General features: G+C 65.6%; 4 protein-coding genes across 14 annotated transcripts; 2 read left to right on the top strand and 2 right to left on the bottom strand.

The window, feature by feature from the left end:
• The first annotated feature begins 233 nt into the window (after positions 1-233).
• Positions 234-2,933, top strand: RHBDL1 (rhomboid like 1). 9 transcript variants are annotated; one of them, XM_043561102.1, is made up of 8 exons: positions 234-388; positions 852-1,013; positions 1,268-1,492; positions 1,570-1,718; positions 1,836-1,948; positions 2,023-2,123; positions 2,204-2,264; positions 2,341-2,933. In XM_043561102.1, the coding sequence occupies exons 1-8, from the start codon at positions 350-352 to the stop codon at positions 2,610-2,612; spliced, it is 1,122 nt and encodes a 373-aa protein (XP_043417037.1). In that variant the 5' UTR covers positions 234-349; the 3' UTR covers positions 2,613-2,933. The 9 variants fall into 9 exon arrangements, with proteins under 9 accessions (XP_043417037.1, XP_043417045.1, XP_043417043.1 ...); XM_043561107.1 differs by having other exon boundaries at positions 242-388; positions 855-1,013; positions 2,434-2,933; XM_043561106.1 differs by having other exon boundaries at positions 242-388; positions 2,434-2,933.
• A 1,359-nt stretch (positions 2,934-4,292) lies between these two features.
• On the top strand, positions 4,293-6,866 carry STUB1 (STIP1 homology and U-box containing protein 1). Its single transcript, XM_043561111.1, has 7 exons — positions 4,293-4,753; positions 5,282-5,480; positions 5,567-5,732; positions 5,943-6,030; positions 6,155-6,211; positions 6,301-6,417; positions 6,496-6,866. The coding sequence occupies exons 1-7, from the start codon at positions 4,595-4,597 to the stop codon at positions 6,619-6,621; spliced, it is 912 nt and encodes a 303-aa protein (XP_043417046.1). The 5' UTR covers positions 4,293-4,594; the 3' UTR covers positions 6,622-6,866.
• On the bottom strand, positions 6,243-8,523 carry JMJD8 (jumonji domain containing 8). 3 transcript variants are annotated; one of them, XM_043561114.1, is made up of 10 exons: positions 8,388-8,523; positions 8,189-8,290; positions 7,994-8,042; positions 7,820-7,916; positions 7,677-7,745; positions 7,453-7,572; positions 7,292-7,380; positions 7,082-7,216; positions 6,868-6,995; positions 6,243-6,321 (listed from the first exon to the last, which is right to left on the bottom strand). In XM_043561114.1, exons 1-9 carry the CDS (start codon positions 8,501-8,503, stop codon positions 6,915-6,917), a joined length of 858 nt encoding a protein of 285 aa, XP_043417049.1. In that variant the 5' UTR covers positions 8,504-8,523; the 3' UTR covers positions 6,243-6,321; positions 6,868-6,914. The 3 variants fall into 3 exon arrangements, with proteins under 3 accessions (XP_043417049.1, XP_043417048.1, XP_043417050.1); XM_043561113.1 differs by having other exon boundaries at positions 6,899-6,995; XM_043561115.1 differs by having other exon boundaries at positions 6,899-6,995; positions 7,292-7,359.
• A 189-nt stretch (positions 8,524-8,712) lies between these two features.
• WDR24 (WD repeat domain 24) lies at positions 8,713-13,932 on the bottom strand. The gene is made up of 8 exons (XM_043561094.1): positions 12,812-13,932; positions 11,631-11,808; positions 10,809-11,481; positions 10,128-10,246; positions 9,928-10,049; positions 9,729-9,833; positions 9,309-9,649; positions 8,713-9,155 (listed from the first exon to the last, which is right to left on the bottom strand). Exons 1-8 carry the CDS (start codon positions 13,290-13,292, stop codon positions 8,802-8,804), a joined length of 2,373 nt encoding a protein of 790 aa, XP_043417029.1. The 5' UTR covers positions 13,293-13,932; the 3' UTR covers positions 8,713-8,801.
• Positions 13,933-14,518: the final 586 nt, after the last annotated feature.

Here is a 14,518-nt window from a genome sequence, read left to right as displayed (position 1 = left end):
GCGAGGGAGGGATCTGGACGCTGCCCTGTGACTCAGTTTCCCAGTCGCTTCCCCGCGTTAACAAGCGGCCCCAGAACGGGACGGCAGCAAGCGTGGCGGCGAGACCCCAGCTCCGGTCGCGGCTGTTCCTGCCTGCGGCGCGTCCGCAGGCAGGGCGCGCGCGTGTCCCGGCCGCGCGTGGCGGGGCGGGCGGCGGCAGCGTGCACGCGGGGGCGGGCGGCTCTGGCTCGGTGACGCGGCGCCGAACGGAGCGGGCGGAGCGGGCGGGCCGGGGCGGAGCGGAGTCCTCCGCAGAGCAGCCCCTTCCGGCCGCGGCCGCCGACCCCGGCCCCCGGCCCCGCCTGGCTCTATGGACAGGAGCTCGCTGCTGCAGCTTATCCAGGAGCAGGTGCGTGGGGTGGGTGGGGGGCGCCGGCACCGCCCCCGCCGCAGCCCTCGGCCCAACGTTGGGTTGCGCCGAGGCGACGGAGCTCCCAGAGAGCCGCGGTCGAGCCCCCGCTTGGCGCCTAGCCTCTCAAGCCCCCTCCCCCACGACCTCGGCCCCCCCTGCGTGAGACCCCAGGAGAGGGCCAGCCAGACCAGGGAGCCTGGGGAGGTACAGGAGGGAGGGAGATTGTGCTCAGACCTTGGTCCTATCCTTCCAGGAGGATGGGCAGGGCAGAAATGAGGCGGGGAGGCCCCTAAGAGCTGTAGGAGCTGAAGGCCTGGGACCCAGGCACTGGTGTCCTGGCGGCTCCGGGGACTACGTGGGTACAGAGGTCTGGTCTCAGGGTGCTTGGAGCCTGCCTCTCCCAGCTGGCCTGACCCACCCTCAAGCCTTGGCCGGCGCCCCCCCCCCCACCCCACCCCAGCAGCTGGACCCTGAGAACACAGGTTTCATCGGTGCGGACACCTTCACTGGCCTGGTGCACAGCCATGAGCTGCCTCTGGACCCAGCCAAGCTGGACATGCTGGTGGCCTTGGCCCAGAGCAACGAGCGGGGCCAGGTCTGCTACCAGGAGCTGGTGGACCTGGTCAGTGCCATAACGGGCAAACAGCAAGGGTACGGGCCCAGGCCTTGACAGGCACAGTGCCCTGGCCAAAGTGGGGTGGGCAGGCAGCCCTCACTCCCTGCCCTTCCCACCAGGGAGGGGTGTGCACTTGGGGCAGGGCCTCAGACTCTGCCAGAAGCTGGGTGGGGGCAAGGGGGCAGGGTGGCTAGGGGTGGGTGGGCGGGGAGTACGGTGGCCCGTGCTTAGGGCCCCCCCCCCCCCCCCCCACCGCCCAGATCAGCAGTAAACGCTCAAGCAGCTTTAAGCGGGCCATCGCCAACGGACAGAGGGCCCTGCCCCGGGACGGGCTGCTGGATGAGCCAGGCCTGGGCGTCTACAAGCGGTTTGTGCGCTACGTCGCCTACGAGATCCTGCCCCGGGAGGTGGACCGGCACTGGTACTTCTACCGGCACCGCAGCTGCCCACCCCCCGTGTTTATGGCCTCGGTCACCCTTGCCCAGGTGTGCCCACCTGTCCACCACTCTGGGAACCGCCCCCGCGCCTGGCCTCGCCTGGCCCTAACTCCTCTGTCTCCCAGATCATCGTGTTCCTGTGCTACGGGGCCCGTCTCAACAAATGGGTGCTGCAGACCTACCACCCTGAGTACATGAAGAGCCCCCTCGTGTACCATCCCGGCCACCGTGCTCGAGCCTGGCGCTTCCTCACCTACATGTTCATGCACGTTGGGTGAGTCCGGGCCCGCCTCTGGCATCTCTCCGAGGGCGTCAGGAGGACTCAGGCCCTCGAGGCCGGGGCTGGTGGCCTGACCGCTGCCTTCACATCTGTTTACACCCACACGGCCAGCCTGGAGCAGCTGGGGTTCAACGCGCTCCTGCAGCTGATGATCGGGGTGCCCTTGGAGATGGTGCACGGTCTGCTCCGCATCAGCCTGCTCTACCTGGCCGGCGTGCTGGCAGGTGAGGCAGGCACGTGCCCCCTGGCCTTGCCACTGGTGAGCCTCACCCTCACTGCTCTCCCTTTGCTCACACAGGCTCCCTGACTGTCTCCATTACCGACATGCGGGCCCCTGTGGTGGGGGGCTCTGGTGGGGTCTACGCCTTGTGCTCGGCACACCTGGCCAACGTCGTCATGGTAATAGGGCGGACTGCGGGGCGGGCGTGGGGAGGGGCCCACGAGGCCTGTCTCACAGCCTCTGTCTCACGCTCCATCAGAACTGGGCTGGGATGAGGTGTCCCTACAAGCTGCTGAGGATGGTGCTGGCCTTGGTGTGCAGTAAGTAGGGGGTCAGGGGGCTGGGGGGCCTCAGCCTAAGGCCAGGGTGCCTCCCACCTGCTGCCTTTCTCTGCAGTGAGCTCCGAGGTGGGCCGGGCCGTGTGGCTCCGCTTTTCCCCACCACTGCCTGCCTCAGGCCCACAGCCCAGCTTCATGGCACACCTGGCAGGTGCAGTGGTCGGGGTCAGCATGGGTCTGACCATCCTGCGCAGCTATGAGGAGCGACTTCGGGACCAGTGCGGCTGGTGGGTGGTGCTGCTTGCCTACGGCACTTTCCTGCTCTTCGCCATCTTCTGGAACGTCTTCGCCTATGACCTGCTAGGCGCCCACATCCCCCCACCACCCTGACGGGCTCCTCAGGGCCACACAGGCCAGGGTGCGGGCGTGTGTGGGCCGGCCACCGGGCGAGCCCGCGTGTCCGTCCTCTGTGAATGTACATCTCAAGACTGCTTGTCCTCCGTGGGGACTGGTGGGTCCTGTAGCCCATGGTGTCCAGGCCAAGCCTTACATCAGCCCTGGCCACCCCCTCCCAGGCCTGGGGAGGTAGGACTGCCTGGCCAGGCAGTGGAGGTCCCCAAGTGTGGCCCTGGAGGAGACCCTGCCCCAGCCTCCCCACCACGATTTGCGGTCTGAGCCTTTTTGGAAAACGAATAAATATTTTACACAGCACCAGGTGGCTGCACCAGGGCTCTGAGGGCGGGCCTGGCCTCCTTCCCACTCGCTGAGCAGACCGTAAGGGCCTTTCCCTCCATGTGGACAGCTTGGGCTCCTCCCTCACTCTTCTGCACTCGTATGCTGTGTAGCGGGGGGCAGGTGGGAGTGGGGAGTGGGGTGGTCCTCACAGTCAGATGAGAGTTCAGCAAGCGTTTATTGAGTTCCTGCAGCAGCCAGCCTCCTCCTTGGCCAGCTCACACCCAGAGAAACCTGTGGCCTGAGGTTACCGGGCAGGTGCAGGCCCTGGGCCACACCCAAGTTCACTCGGCCTGAATCCTGCACTTCTTGGCTGGCACGGTGTCATCAGGTGGCCGGGCTGGGGCCAAGGTCTGGGCACAGCTTCTGCCCCACAGCCCACGTCCGTAGTGCTGTCTGCACACGGTGAGGGGTCCACAGCCCTCAGGTACTATCTAGGGAGGGGCAGGGGCAGTTTGGGGCCCCGGGATGCTGGCCAGTCTATGCTGTACAGCCCTGCATTCGCCAGCCTGACCAGGGCCTTGGATGGGATGCCCTCCCTGCCTTCCGGCTCAGGTGCAACACTTAGGGCTTGTGGGCGTACTGCAGCGCTGGCTGGCCCGGCACTGCGGCCACTGCGGCCTTCGGACGTGAAGGCTACCGCCTCTGGAGCTCCCGCAGCCAGGACGGTTATGGGCAGTGAAGGGGCAGCCCTCATGCCCCGCCAGCGTCTGGACGACCTCGGCGTAGGGCTGCCGTTCCTAGGGATCCCCAAGTGTCATGGACGTGGCCCTGGGCTCACTTTACAGACAGGGTCACTAACACGCCCGGTCTCGCGACCCCGCCAGGGCGCCCAGCTCTCCCGACTAACCCGAGACAGTCGCGAGGCCCACAATTCCGTGAGGGCTGCCCGCACGTCGGCCTGGAGGCGGAGGGCGCCGGCCGAGCGCTGCACCACCAGCTCGGGCAGCGGCCCCTCCGCGGCCAGATCGGGGCAGATCGGGTTGGGGGTCACGGGTGGTGGACCTCACCCGGGGGGCCCGCCCCCACGCCGCGAGGCCCCGCCCCACACGTGGGAAGCCCTCACCACCCGCTTGCACGCCGGCAGCCGCTCCAGTTCGTCCCGTGTCACGTGCTTCTCCGCTCGGCCCTCGGTGGCCGCGGACACTCCTCTCGACACCTGGGGAAGGGCGGTGACGGAGACTCGGGCATCGGGAGTGGTCCGCCCTACCATCGGCCCAGGGCCTCGAGCCGCTCTGGCGGTCCCCGCGCGCCCGCAGCACCACGCCGTGGAGCGCCGGGACCACGGCCGGGCGGCTGGAGGCCTCAGGCCCCACTGCCCGCGGACGGCCGCCCTGTTCACGCGCGGGGCGGGGCCTCGGCGGGGCGGGGCTGACATCAGCCCCGGTTACTCTTGACGCTTCCGTAGCCTTCAGAAGTCGCGGGTCGCTTTGCCTCGAGCGCATGCTCCAGCCGGCCCCACCCCCGCAGCCCGTCGGACGCACACGCGTCCCCGCCCACCGCGGCCGGAAGTTCCGGTGGCGGATCGCTGGACCGGGCCCGAGCGGATCGCGGGCTCGGGCTGCGGGCTCGGGCTGCGGGCGCTGGGTGGGCCAGACGCGGAGCCTGGGAGCTGAGCCCAGGCTGTGCCGCGCGGCGCCATGAAGGGCAAGGAGGAGAAGGAAGGCGGCGCGCGGCTGGGCGCCGGCGGCGGAAGCCCCGAAAAAAGCCCGAGCGCGCAAGAGCTCAAGGAGCAGGGCAACCGGCTCTTCGTGGGCCGCAAGTACCCGGAGGCGGCGGCCTGCTACGGCCGCGCCATCGTGAGTGCACCCGCGCCGGGGAGGGGATCTGCGACCGGGCCAGGGGAGGGGGCGGGGCCCCGACTTCGGGCCCCGGGCCTTCGATGGGTCCTGGCTCGTACGCGCGGACGTTTGGGCCCTGAGAGTTTAGCGATGCTCTTATTCCAAAGGTGTCAAGGCCGCTGCTCTCCAGCCAGTGCTGCTTGCTGGAGAAGTATGGCGAGTGGGGCTTCAGGGTGCTTGAGGTTCCCGGGCAGCGGACGAGGGATCCCTGTTCCTTGAGAACTCCAGGCCCAAAGCTGGGGATCTCCACAGGGCTCGGAAATTTATCTCGGCAACATTTCGTGGGAGGCAAGAAGGTGGGCTCAGGCAGGCCTTGGGACCGGGAGCGCACCCTCCACTAATCTTTAGCATGCAGGAGCTTTGAAACTGAGAAATTTCTGGTGTCTTGATTCTCGCCGTGGGTTCCAAACTGGGATAGGGTTTAGGACGGAGGGGGGCGCGCAGAGCTCACTTCCTCATGCTGGCTGGCCCGGCCTTGGTCCCCAGACCCGGAATCCTCTGGTGGCAGTGTACTACACCAACCGGGCATTGTGCTACCTGAAGATGCAGCAGCACGAGCAGGCCCTAGCAGACTGTCGGCGGGCCCTGGAGCTGGACGGGCAGTCTGTGAAGGCACACTTCTTCCTGGGACAATGCCAGCTAGAGATGGAGAGCTACGATGAGGCCATTGCCAACCTGCAGCGAGGTGGGCCTACTGGTTATTAGGTTGTAGGGGTGCCTGGGACCAGGTGGATAGTCTGGCCAGGTGACCTGAAGCCCCTCTCCCCCCAGCCTACAACCTCGCCAAGGAGCAGCGGCTCAACTTTGGGGATGACATCCCTAGTGCCCTGCGCATCGCCAAGAAGAAGCGCTGGAACAGCATTGAGGAGCGGCGCATCCACCAGGAGAACGAGCTGCACTCCTACCTCACCCGGCTTATTGTGGCCGAGCGGGAGAGGTGAGCTGTGCAAGCGGCAGGCTCCGCGTGCCCCCCACCCCCCTCAAGTCAGCACTCTCGGGCTAATTCGGAGCCAAGAACACGAGTGTTTATTGAAGGCCAACACAGGCGAGCAGGAGATGGAGGGAAATGAAACCTGAACAAGGGGTGGGTGGAGTGTGGCCTCTCCTGGCCAGACCCATTTCTGACTAGCTCCTGGCTGACCCCCAGGGAGCTGGAAGAGTGCCAGAGGAACCACGAGGGTGATGAGGACGACAGCCACATCCGGGCCCAGCAGGCCTGCATCGAGGCCAAGCACGTGAGGGTGCCCCGGCCCGTGTGTGGGTGTGCGCCAGACCGCGTGCCTGTGGTGGGAGGGGGCCTGTGCCTGGGGAAGGGGGATGGGGCGTCTGGCCCATGCGTAGCTGCTTGCTTCTTTGCAGGACAAGTACTTAGCAGACATGGATGAGCTTTTCTCCCAGGTGGATGAGAAAAGAAAGGTAAGCCCGGGTAGGTCCTCTGGCACTGGGGAGCAGGCATCGGAGCGGCGTCCCCTTCCTGGTGCATGACTGGACTGTCTGTGCTGTAGAAGCGAGACATCCCCGACTACCTGTGCGGCAAGATCAGCTTTGAGCTCATGCGGGAGCCGTGCATCACACCCAGTGGCATCACCTACGACCGCAAGGACATCGAGGAGCACCTGCAGGTGAGGGCCCACGTGTGTTGGGAGCAGGACCCATAAGCACTGAGCACTTTCTGACCCTGTTGTCACTGCACACTGCAGCGTGTGGGTCACTTTGACCCTGTCACCCGGAGCCCCCTGACCCAGGAACAGCTCATCCCGAACCTGGCCATGAAAGAGGTCATTGATGCGTTCATCTCTGAGAACGGCTGGGTGGAGGACTACTGAGGCCGGGCGAGTGCAAGGGCAGCCCGCCTTGCCTACTATCCTGGCCCAGGAGGGCCTTGGGGCAGTAGCTCCCAGTCCCTGTACATAGTTTGTGTCCCTAGATCCCTGCCCCAGTGTCCCCACCCCCACCCTCATCAGTTTCGCTGCTGGACCATGAACCCCACCTCCACCTGTCTGGGCCAGAAACAGCAGGTGAGGGTGGGCTGCCGCCACCACTGTCCTGTAATAAAATCTGTGAGCACTAACGGGGGCGTGTGCTGGTGTGTGCTGGTCTCACCAGCCGCCCACTCTGGCTAGCTGAGGAAGGTGGAGATGAAAACACTGGTGTCCAGGTTTAGTGTGGCGTGCCACCATCGGTCAGGGAAATACAGCACCTGGTGGGGGACGGAGGCGGGGCACAGAAATTAATTAGTGGCAGCTGGTCCAGCCTGGAGGCCCCTTCCTGTCGTCACCTACTGACCTCGCCAGCCTGGACGGTGCACTCCAGGGGTCTCTCCGATGGTGCCAGGGCTGGGTACACGTCCTGAAGCCAGGCCAGTGTGGTCTTGTTGGGGTGGAACTCCGGTGTCTTCTCGGGGGGGTACAGGAACCAGCGCTGGGGGCGGAGCAGCAAGGTCACTCTGTGTTGCAGTCAGCGAGCCCCAAGCCTCAGCCCCCATCCTGTGCTGACCTTGCGGCCGTAGACCACCTCTGAGAAGCCGGGCCCGTGCCAGTGGAAAGGCACCCCAGAACCAGCTCCTGTGGAGTTACCGGCAGTCGCTAACCAAACCCAGCCTGTAGTCCCCACCCCCTCCCTCTCTCCCATGCCCTCTGCTCCTGCAGGGTACCCACCTGCAACTCCAAAGCTGTAAGCAGCTGTGGTACCCAACAGGCTGAATGGGGGTGGGGAATAGTGCTGGAAAAGTGATGCCCATTCGCTGAAATTATTGTCCCCAAAGAAATACAAAGTGTCTGCCAGCAAAGAACACAGGACACGCAGGGATTTTGGCACCCGAGTACTTCCAATGCCCCTATCCCCTCCGACCCCACCCCAGGGCCGACCAAAGCCCACTCACCGTTGCCCAAGGAGGCAGGATCCTGGGGGTGTAACAGGTGCTCCACATACTCCTGGAAGGGCAGGTCCACTGCGGGAAAGGGGCTGGTCAGGACTCGCTGGGGCCGCCCGCAAGATGCTGGCAGGCAGGGTGGGGCAGCTCACCTTTCCGGTAGGAGTAGGTGTTGGCAGTGCTCAGCCGTACCACGCTGTCCCCGAACGAGGCCAGCAGCTTTTCTCGGGAGCACAGGGCCCGGAACCTCTAAGGGGGTGGGGAGAAGACTCAAGGGCTGGGCCCAGCAAGGGCGGAAAGTGGCCAGGAGGGGCGCCAGCACTCACCGAGTTGTCTGTGAGCCTCTGGAGGATGACGGGTCTGGAGAAGGCGTAGCTAGAAGGGGCAAGAGTCACGGCCAAGTCTGACCCGCGCCTGCCCACTCCAGCGTTAGTTCAAATAGATCTTGGGAGATCAGGGAGGACGGGCGGGCCAGAAAGGGCGCGATATCGGCGCTCCGGGGCGGGGTAGGGGGGACGTACTGCTGCACGAACTCGGAGTAGCTAAGGTCGGCCCGACGCTCCACGGCACAGCGCTCCTCCTCCGCCACCGCCGCCGCCGCCGCCCCAGGCCCGCGTCGCTGCCTGCGGGCACAGCTGATCAGCACCCCCGCCCCACCGCGCGCCCCGGGCCCCACCGCGCGCCCGGGCCCCACCGCGCGCCCGGACCCCCGCCGCTCACCACCCTCCGTCGCCCGCGTCCGCGGCCACCGGCCGGGCCGGGCCCGCCAGTGTCCAGAGCGCGAGCAGTAACTGCAGCCGCGCCCCCGACGCCATTAGCCCGCCGCCGCGAGGCATGGCGGGAGCTCCGTCGTCGCGGCAACGGCCCGGAAGCACCTTCTTTTGGCCCGCCCCGGAAGGAAGGGTGTTTTCGAAGGCGGAGCGAAGGCCACCCGACCCGGGCTAGGGCCACGCCCCCCGCCAGTTCCCATGGCGATGAGGTCACCTACCCACCCCGGTCGCACAGCGCGGAAAAACTAACCCGGCCGTCGGCGGCGGCACGATGGGGTGACAGGCAGCCTCAGACTGCGGCTCCCGCGTCCTTTATTTGGTTCGCACGCCCAGCCCCACCCACCCCAGGCCCAGCGCAGATGGGTCACGAGTACTCGCACAGGTGGCCGCAGCCCGCAGGGCAGTGGGAGCTGCCCTCCAGCCACTTCATGATGTGCTGCAGGTGGCCGCCGTGACTGCAGCCCTGGCACCACACGAACAGACCCTTGACCACGTGGTGGCAGACAGCACACATGCTGGCGCAGCGGTGGCACCGGTCACAGACCCAGCCACGGCTGCTCATGGGCCGCTTGCAGTGGCTGCAGTTGACGTGCAGGGTGGTGGAGGCCTGGTTGAGGCAGCTGACGGCGCGGCTGGTGCTGAGCTTGACCACCTGGTTGGACACGTTCCAGAGGCAGAAGCGCTGCAGCAGGTCGATGTAGGACGTGTACCAGTGCTCCTGGCGGTGCGGAGAGGGGAGGGAGGCAAGAGGCCGGGAGGTGGGCGCGCTGTGGGCTTCACCCTGAGCGCGCCGGGTGCAGGTGAAGGCAGACGTGCGGGGGGTCAGGTCTGGGGGTGGCAGGGAGGCCCTCCCGGAGACCCGGTCACCCACCTGGGTCTGCTCGTCGATGTCCTTGCGCACGCGTTCACCCAGCACGATGAGCACGGACACGGCCATCTGCACATCGCCCTGCTCGGCGTAGAAGCGCAGCATGTCACACACCAGGGCGCTGAAGAAGTCGGGCGGCAGGCGGCTGTCGTAGAGGGCGTGTGATACCGAGATGAGCGAGAAGGAGGAGTCCATGGGAGCCGAGGAAGCCGCATCAGCCTCGCTGCCGCTCACGTGGGGCGAGTCGGCCTTGTCCTGCAGGTGCTCGGGGCCAGGTGGAGTGTCCACGATCTCGTGGCGTAGCGGGAAGGCCTCCTGGGGCAGCACATATTCGGGCTCCTCCGCTGCAAGGCAGGGGCAGGGAAGGCAGGGTCTGAGCCTCCGGCCCTGCCTCCCAACCCCACTCTCCCGGCCCCCACTCACGGTGTGCGTGTTCCGGGTCCAGCAGGTACAGCTCGTCCTCCTCGCCCTCCACGTCGCCCAGCAGGTAGTCTGCAGGCACATCGCTGCCCTCTGTCTCTTCGTTATCTGCCCGCAAGGGAGGGTGGGCGTTCCAGAGGCAGCTGGTTCTGGGATGCCCTGGCCCCACTCCCATCAACCCCCTGCCCGCCCCTCAGCCTACCCTCATTGGTGATGAGTGTGGCTGAGGAGTCAAGCAGCACCGTGTCGCTCCGTGTGTCACCCTTGCTACGGTCCAGCCTGGTCTCACTGCCCAACCCCGGGGCCATATCCTTCAGATTGAAACTGGGGACAGGGAGGGCTGATGGGTAGATGGGTTCCAACGGTCCCACCCTCTGTGGAGAGCCACCCCCAGGCGTCTACCTGTTCATAAGTGGCAAGCCGCAAGAGCTGCCCTTGCCCACGCTGTGGTTGAGGCTGGTGGCAGGCGCCAGGCCAGGGCTACAGTAGATGATCCGTAGCATGGTCCAGGTCTGTGCCACCTAGGAGCAGCCACCAGGCACTTACAAGGAGCCTGGGTCCCTGGTGCCCCATGCAGCACCCACCCCCCACCCCCCCACACCCAGATGGAATCACAACCTCTCAGTGTTCAGCTGCCCCAGGGACCTAGCATCCTGGCCCACCCCAAGCGGGGGAAACTGACGCCTATGCCAAACGCAAAAATTCTAGCCTCCTTCCTACAGGGGAATAGACAAAAGCAGAAATTGAAGGCAGCCAACACGGAAATGAGCCTGCTGACCCAGGGAGACGAGAGTGGCTGCATGCACCTCTGCAGAGCGGGGACAGCTTTGGAAATCCAAAAGCAAAAACGAGCCTCAAGAGGGCACTTGAACCCCATAACACCCGAGACCTGCACCCAGAGGACGGCACTGGCCTCCGGCTCACGGCAGGGCACTGGGCACCCTGTTACCAGGGTGATAGCTGGTGGTGGGAGCAGCCAGAGCTGAGTGCTAAATCCCTGAAAGGGTTTGGATGTAACAGTCGGAGGCACCGCCAAGGTCATGGCCCCTGGGAGCCCATGGCCTCTGGGGCCACCCCACCTACCTGGTTGCGGCCAAGCTCCCGAGCCACTTTGGCATTGTGGTCACAGAGCTCAGCCAGAGGCCGACCAGCAAGGGCATAACGCTCGGCCGTGTCCACAAACCAGCTCATGCTGCCACTGCCAGGCTCTATCTCGAAGACGCTCAGAGCACTGGAGGCGAGGCCCACAAAAGGCTCGGCAGGATCCAGCTTGCGCTTGAAGAAGATGGGGTGGCGCCGATCACCAGCGTAGGGCTTGCGCCCAGACTCAGCGGCCACTAGGCTCTCCTTGGCAGCAAAGGCCAGGTCCCCAAAGAGGCCATAGCAGAGGCCTTCGGGGTTGGCGCGCTCAACAGGCTGGCTGGCATCACGGAACAGGTGTTGGCACAGTGTGCTGTCCTTAGAGCCGGAGAGCAGGAAAGAGGGGTCGTGTGGGTGGCGCCAGGCGATGCCCGTTGTGACATCGCGGTGCTCCTCAAACATGGCAGCCGGGACGAAAGGCCGGCGCACGTCCCACACGTAGATGTTATGGTCCACCATCATGGAGCAGGTGGCCAGGTGGTGGCGGCACTCGGGTCGCCACTTGACTCGAGCCACCGAGGCGATGGTTTGCACGCAGTGCACCTCCTTGGCGCGGTGCGTGGTCATGTCCCAGACCTTCACCATCTTGTCACGCCCACCTGTGGCCAGCCAGCCCCTGCAATAGGTCCGTGAAACCCTCAGCATCCTCTCCTGGGGTGGGAGGGCTCCCCGCTCTCTGCCTCACAGGTTCTGAGGCAGCCCTTCCGTGAGCCCATCCGTCCCACCCTACTGCCACTGCCCTCCCCCCCCCACCCCTCCCCACACCTGTCCTCAGGGTGCCAGTCGCAGCAGAAGACAGGTCCATTGTGGGCTGTGAACATCCTCTCACAGCGGTCAGGCCGCCGAATGTCCCAGAGCTGCACGTTGCCGTTCTCAAAGGTGGAGGCGAAGGTGAAATAGTCTCGGATGCTGAACTGGACGTCCCGCACACTCTCAGACTGGCCTGTGGACATCCATGGAGGGAGAAGGTGAGAGAGCCAGCCCACAGGAGGCTCCAGGAGAGAGGGCAGCCAGGTGTGGCAGCCTTGGAGTGACTGGACTGCAGTCACATGGCTGCCCATGACCAAGGCCGGGAAGCCTAGGAGGCGGAGTAAACACCCCTAAGCCTGCCTAGGGTGGGCGGTGGTGGGCAGAGGCTTCACAGAGGAGCTCGGGTAGATCAGGTCAGGGAGCAGGATACCAGGCATCATGTGGTTTCCGAAGCAGAAACACGACCTCGACTTTCCCTGGATCCTGCATCTGACGTGAGCCCTTGCACAAAGCTGTGGCCTGCCTTCCGGACCGGCCATCAGAGCACTGAGCGTTGTTGGGCTGTCTGCACTCCCCCGAGGGTGCCCCAGCTTCGGCCCCATCCCTTCGCCTTGAGGTGGAGTGCCGGGTCAGCTCCGGGGACCGGAGACCTTAACCGTCCACATCCACCCCCCTGGACCAGCACACCAAGAGCCTTCAAAGACTCCAGCTTTTGCACAGCGCAGGTAGTTCAGGTGTTTTAGGAGGACCCCCAGTTCTCTGAGGCGACCGAGGGCTCCGCCCTGTGCCGCACTTGGTCTCATCAGGGTGAACGGGCCAGCTGGCCTTGAGCCAGTGGCGGAGGAGCTGGGCCTGCTGGGAAAAGAACTTGGGGGGCAGGGGCAGGCAGCATACTCCGCCTCCTCTCATCCCCGAGCTGAGGACCTTGGAGGACCCGAGCTGAGGACCACGGGGACGTGGCTTCCTTCAGTGAAGCGGCCCGGGGCTCTGAGGCAGGAAAAGAGGAGGCAGCAAACCAAAGCGTCCGCTCAGCGGCCCAGGTTGGCCGCAGTGTGCTCAGGCTCTCCCTCGTCCCACGCCCCCTGCTCCCATGCTGACCCTCAGCCACTCTGGCAGTGCTCTCGGGGAGCACACCTGAAGACTCTGGATGCACGTGGTGCCCTTCTCCACCTGCCCGACCGCCTCCAGGGCCTCACCAGAGAAGGTGCTGACAGAGTCCTTCCTGCGGAGGTCGAAGCACTTCATGAAGCCGTCCTGGGAGCCGCTGAGCAGCACGTGGGCTTCAGTGGGGTGGAAGCAGACTTTGTTCACCGTGCGCTTGTGCTCTGTGAACAGCTGGTCCTGCTTGTTGCGCGACGGCCGTCCCAGGTTCCACGTGACCACCACGCCGTTGGTGGCCGCCGTGGCCAGCAGGTTCTCATCCATCTGGTGCCAGACCACGTCGGCGCAGCTCAGGTTGAGCGAGGGCTTGCGGCCCACACGCAGGTTCAACTTCTCCACAAACTGCTCGTCCTCAATGGCGTAGATCTTGAAGATGCTGCGGCCCGCCACGACCACCTGGGCGGCGTCACGGCACACGCTGATGGCATTAGCCGGCGCGTCCAGGTGGCAGTGCATGGTGCGGCCCGTCAGCGCACTGCCACCCAGGGCCGTGGTCACTCGGGACATCTTCTCCATGGCTGCCCGGGGGGGTGGGGACACGAGGCCTGTCAAGTGGGCTGGCCTGGTCAGCCAGGAGGGGCCTGTCAGTCCAGACCCGCCACCCTGGTTGGGTTCCCCCAAACTGCTTAGTCCTGGGCCGGTCAGTCTTGGGGAGCCAATCCAGGACCGTTCACCGCCCCTCAGGAGACACGTCTGACTTGTGGGTAGACACTACCCGGTCAGTGCCAGCCCTGGTCCCCGCTCCATCCCTCAACAGTCAGACCCGGGTGGTTACTGGACCTTCGGTCAGTCAGTCCCTGCAAGGATGCGAAGTAGTCCCCACAGTCCGTCTCAGGGCCTCCAGGGAAGAGGCGGAAGGGCCAGAGGGGCGCGGCGGCCAACGACGGGACTTCAAGGGCCAAGCCGTGTAAAGAGCCTGAGGGGTCTGGCCGGACGGGAGGCAGGAGACCCCGGCGGCGCGGAGCACTGAGAGTGGCGCGCGCGGGGCCGGGGAGGCCGCGGGAACACGGCTGGAGGGATCGGAGAAGCCTCTCCCTCCGCCGGCACTGGAGCCATCGCCTAAAACTGCCGGGCGGGCCTGGCCGGAACCGCCGGGCCGGAAGCAGCCCTTCTCTTTCCCGCCCACCTGCTCGCCGGAAGTGGTCCGTGCTCGTCGGCCCCTCAGCGGAACCGGGCACCTCACCGCAAGCGTTCCGGATGAGGGACCCGAGTTGGTGCAGCCGGAAGGATGGTCCCGAACTGTGGGAGAGGCGCTGCCGGGCGTTCCCGCGGTTCCGCCTCAGCGGTTGGTCTTTTGATGCTGGCGCTCACTCTCCGCCAGCAAGTCCAGCCATCCCTAAACGAGTCCCGAATCCCTGCAGTCGTCTCCACCTCCTTCCTCACTCTCCTCCCCTGGACCCACCTTGTTCCCCCCGATCTGAGCCCCGCACAGCTGCCAGGTACCACTCTTTGGTCTAAGTCCACAGGGCTCCCCACCGCTCTAGGAATAACCCGCAGACTCCCGGCCTCCGTCTCTCCTGGCGCACTTCCAGCAACGGCCGCTTACACCGCTTCTTCCAGCCCGCCGAGCTCTTTCCTGTCCGGGCCACGCGATTGCTCTGCACTCTCCGCTCTGCAGAAAGCGTCTTCTCCACGCTCCAGGGTTCGGCTTAAGTATCTCGTTGTCAAAGGCCTTCCCCGGCCCCCACATCTAACATGTGGCCTCTCCAGCCACTGTCACCTCCACAGTGCTTGTCAAAACG

The sequence above is a fragment of the Prionailurus bengalensis genome, chromosome E3 (assembly GCF_016509475.1).
Source record: "Prionailurus bengalensis isolate Pbe53 chromosome E3, Fcat_Pben_1.1_paternal_pri, whole genome shotgun sequence".
NCBI lineage: Eukaryota > Metazoa > Chordata > Mammalia > Carnivora > Felidae > Prionailurus > Prionailurus bengalensis.
This window is presented reverse-complemented; position numbering and strand designations above follow the sequence as displayed.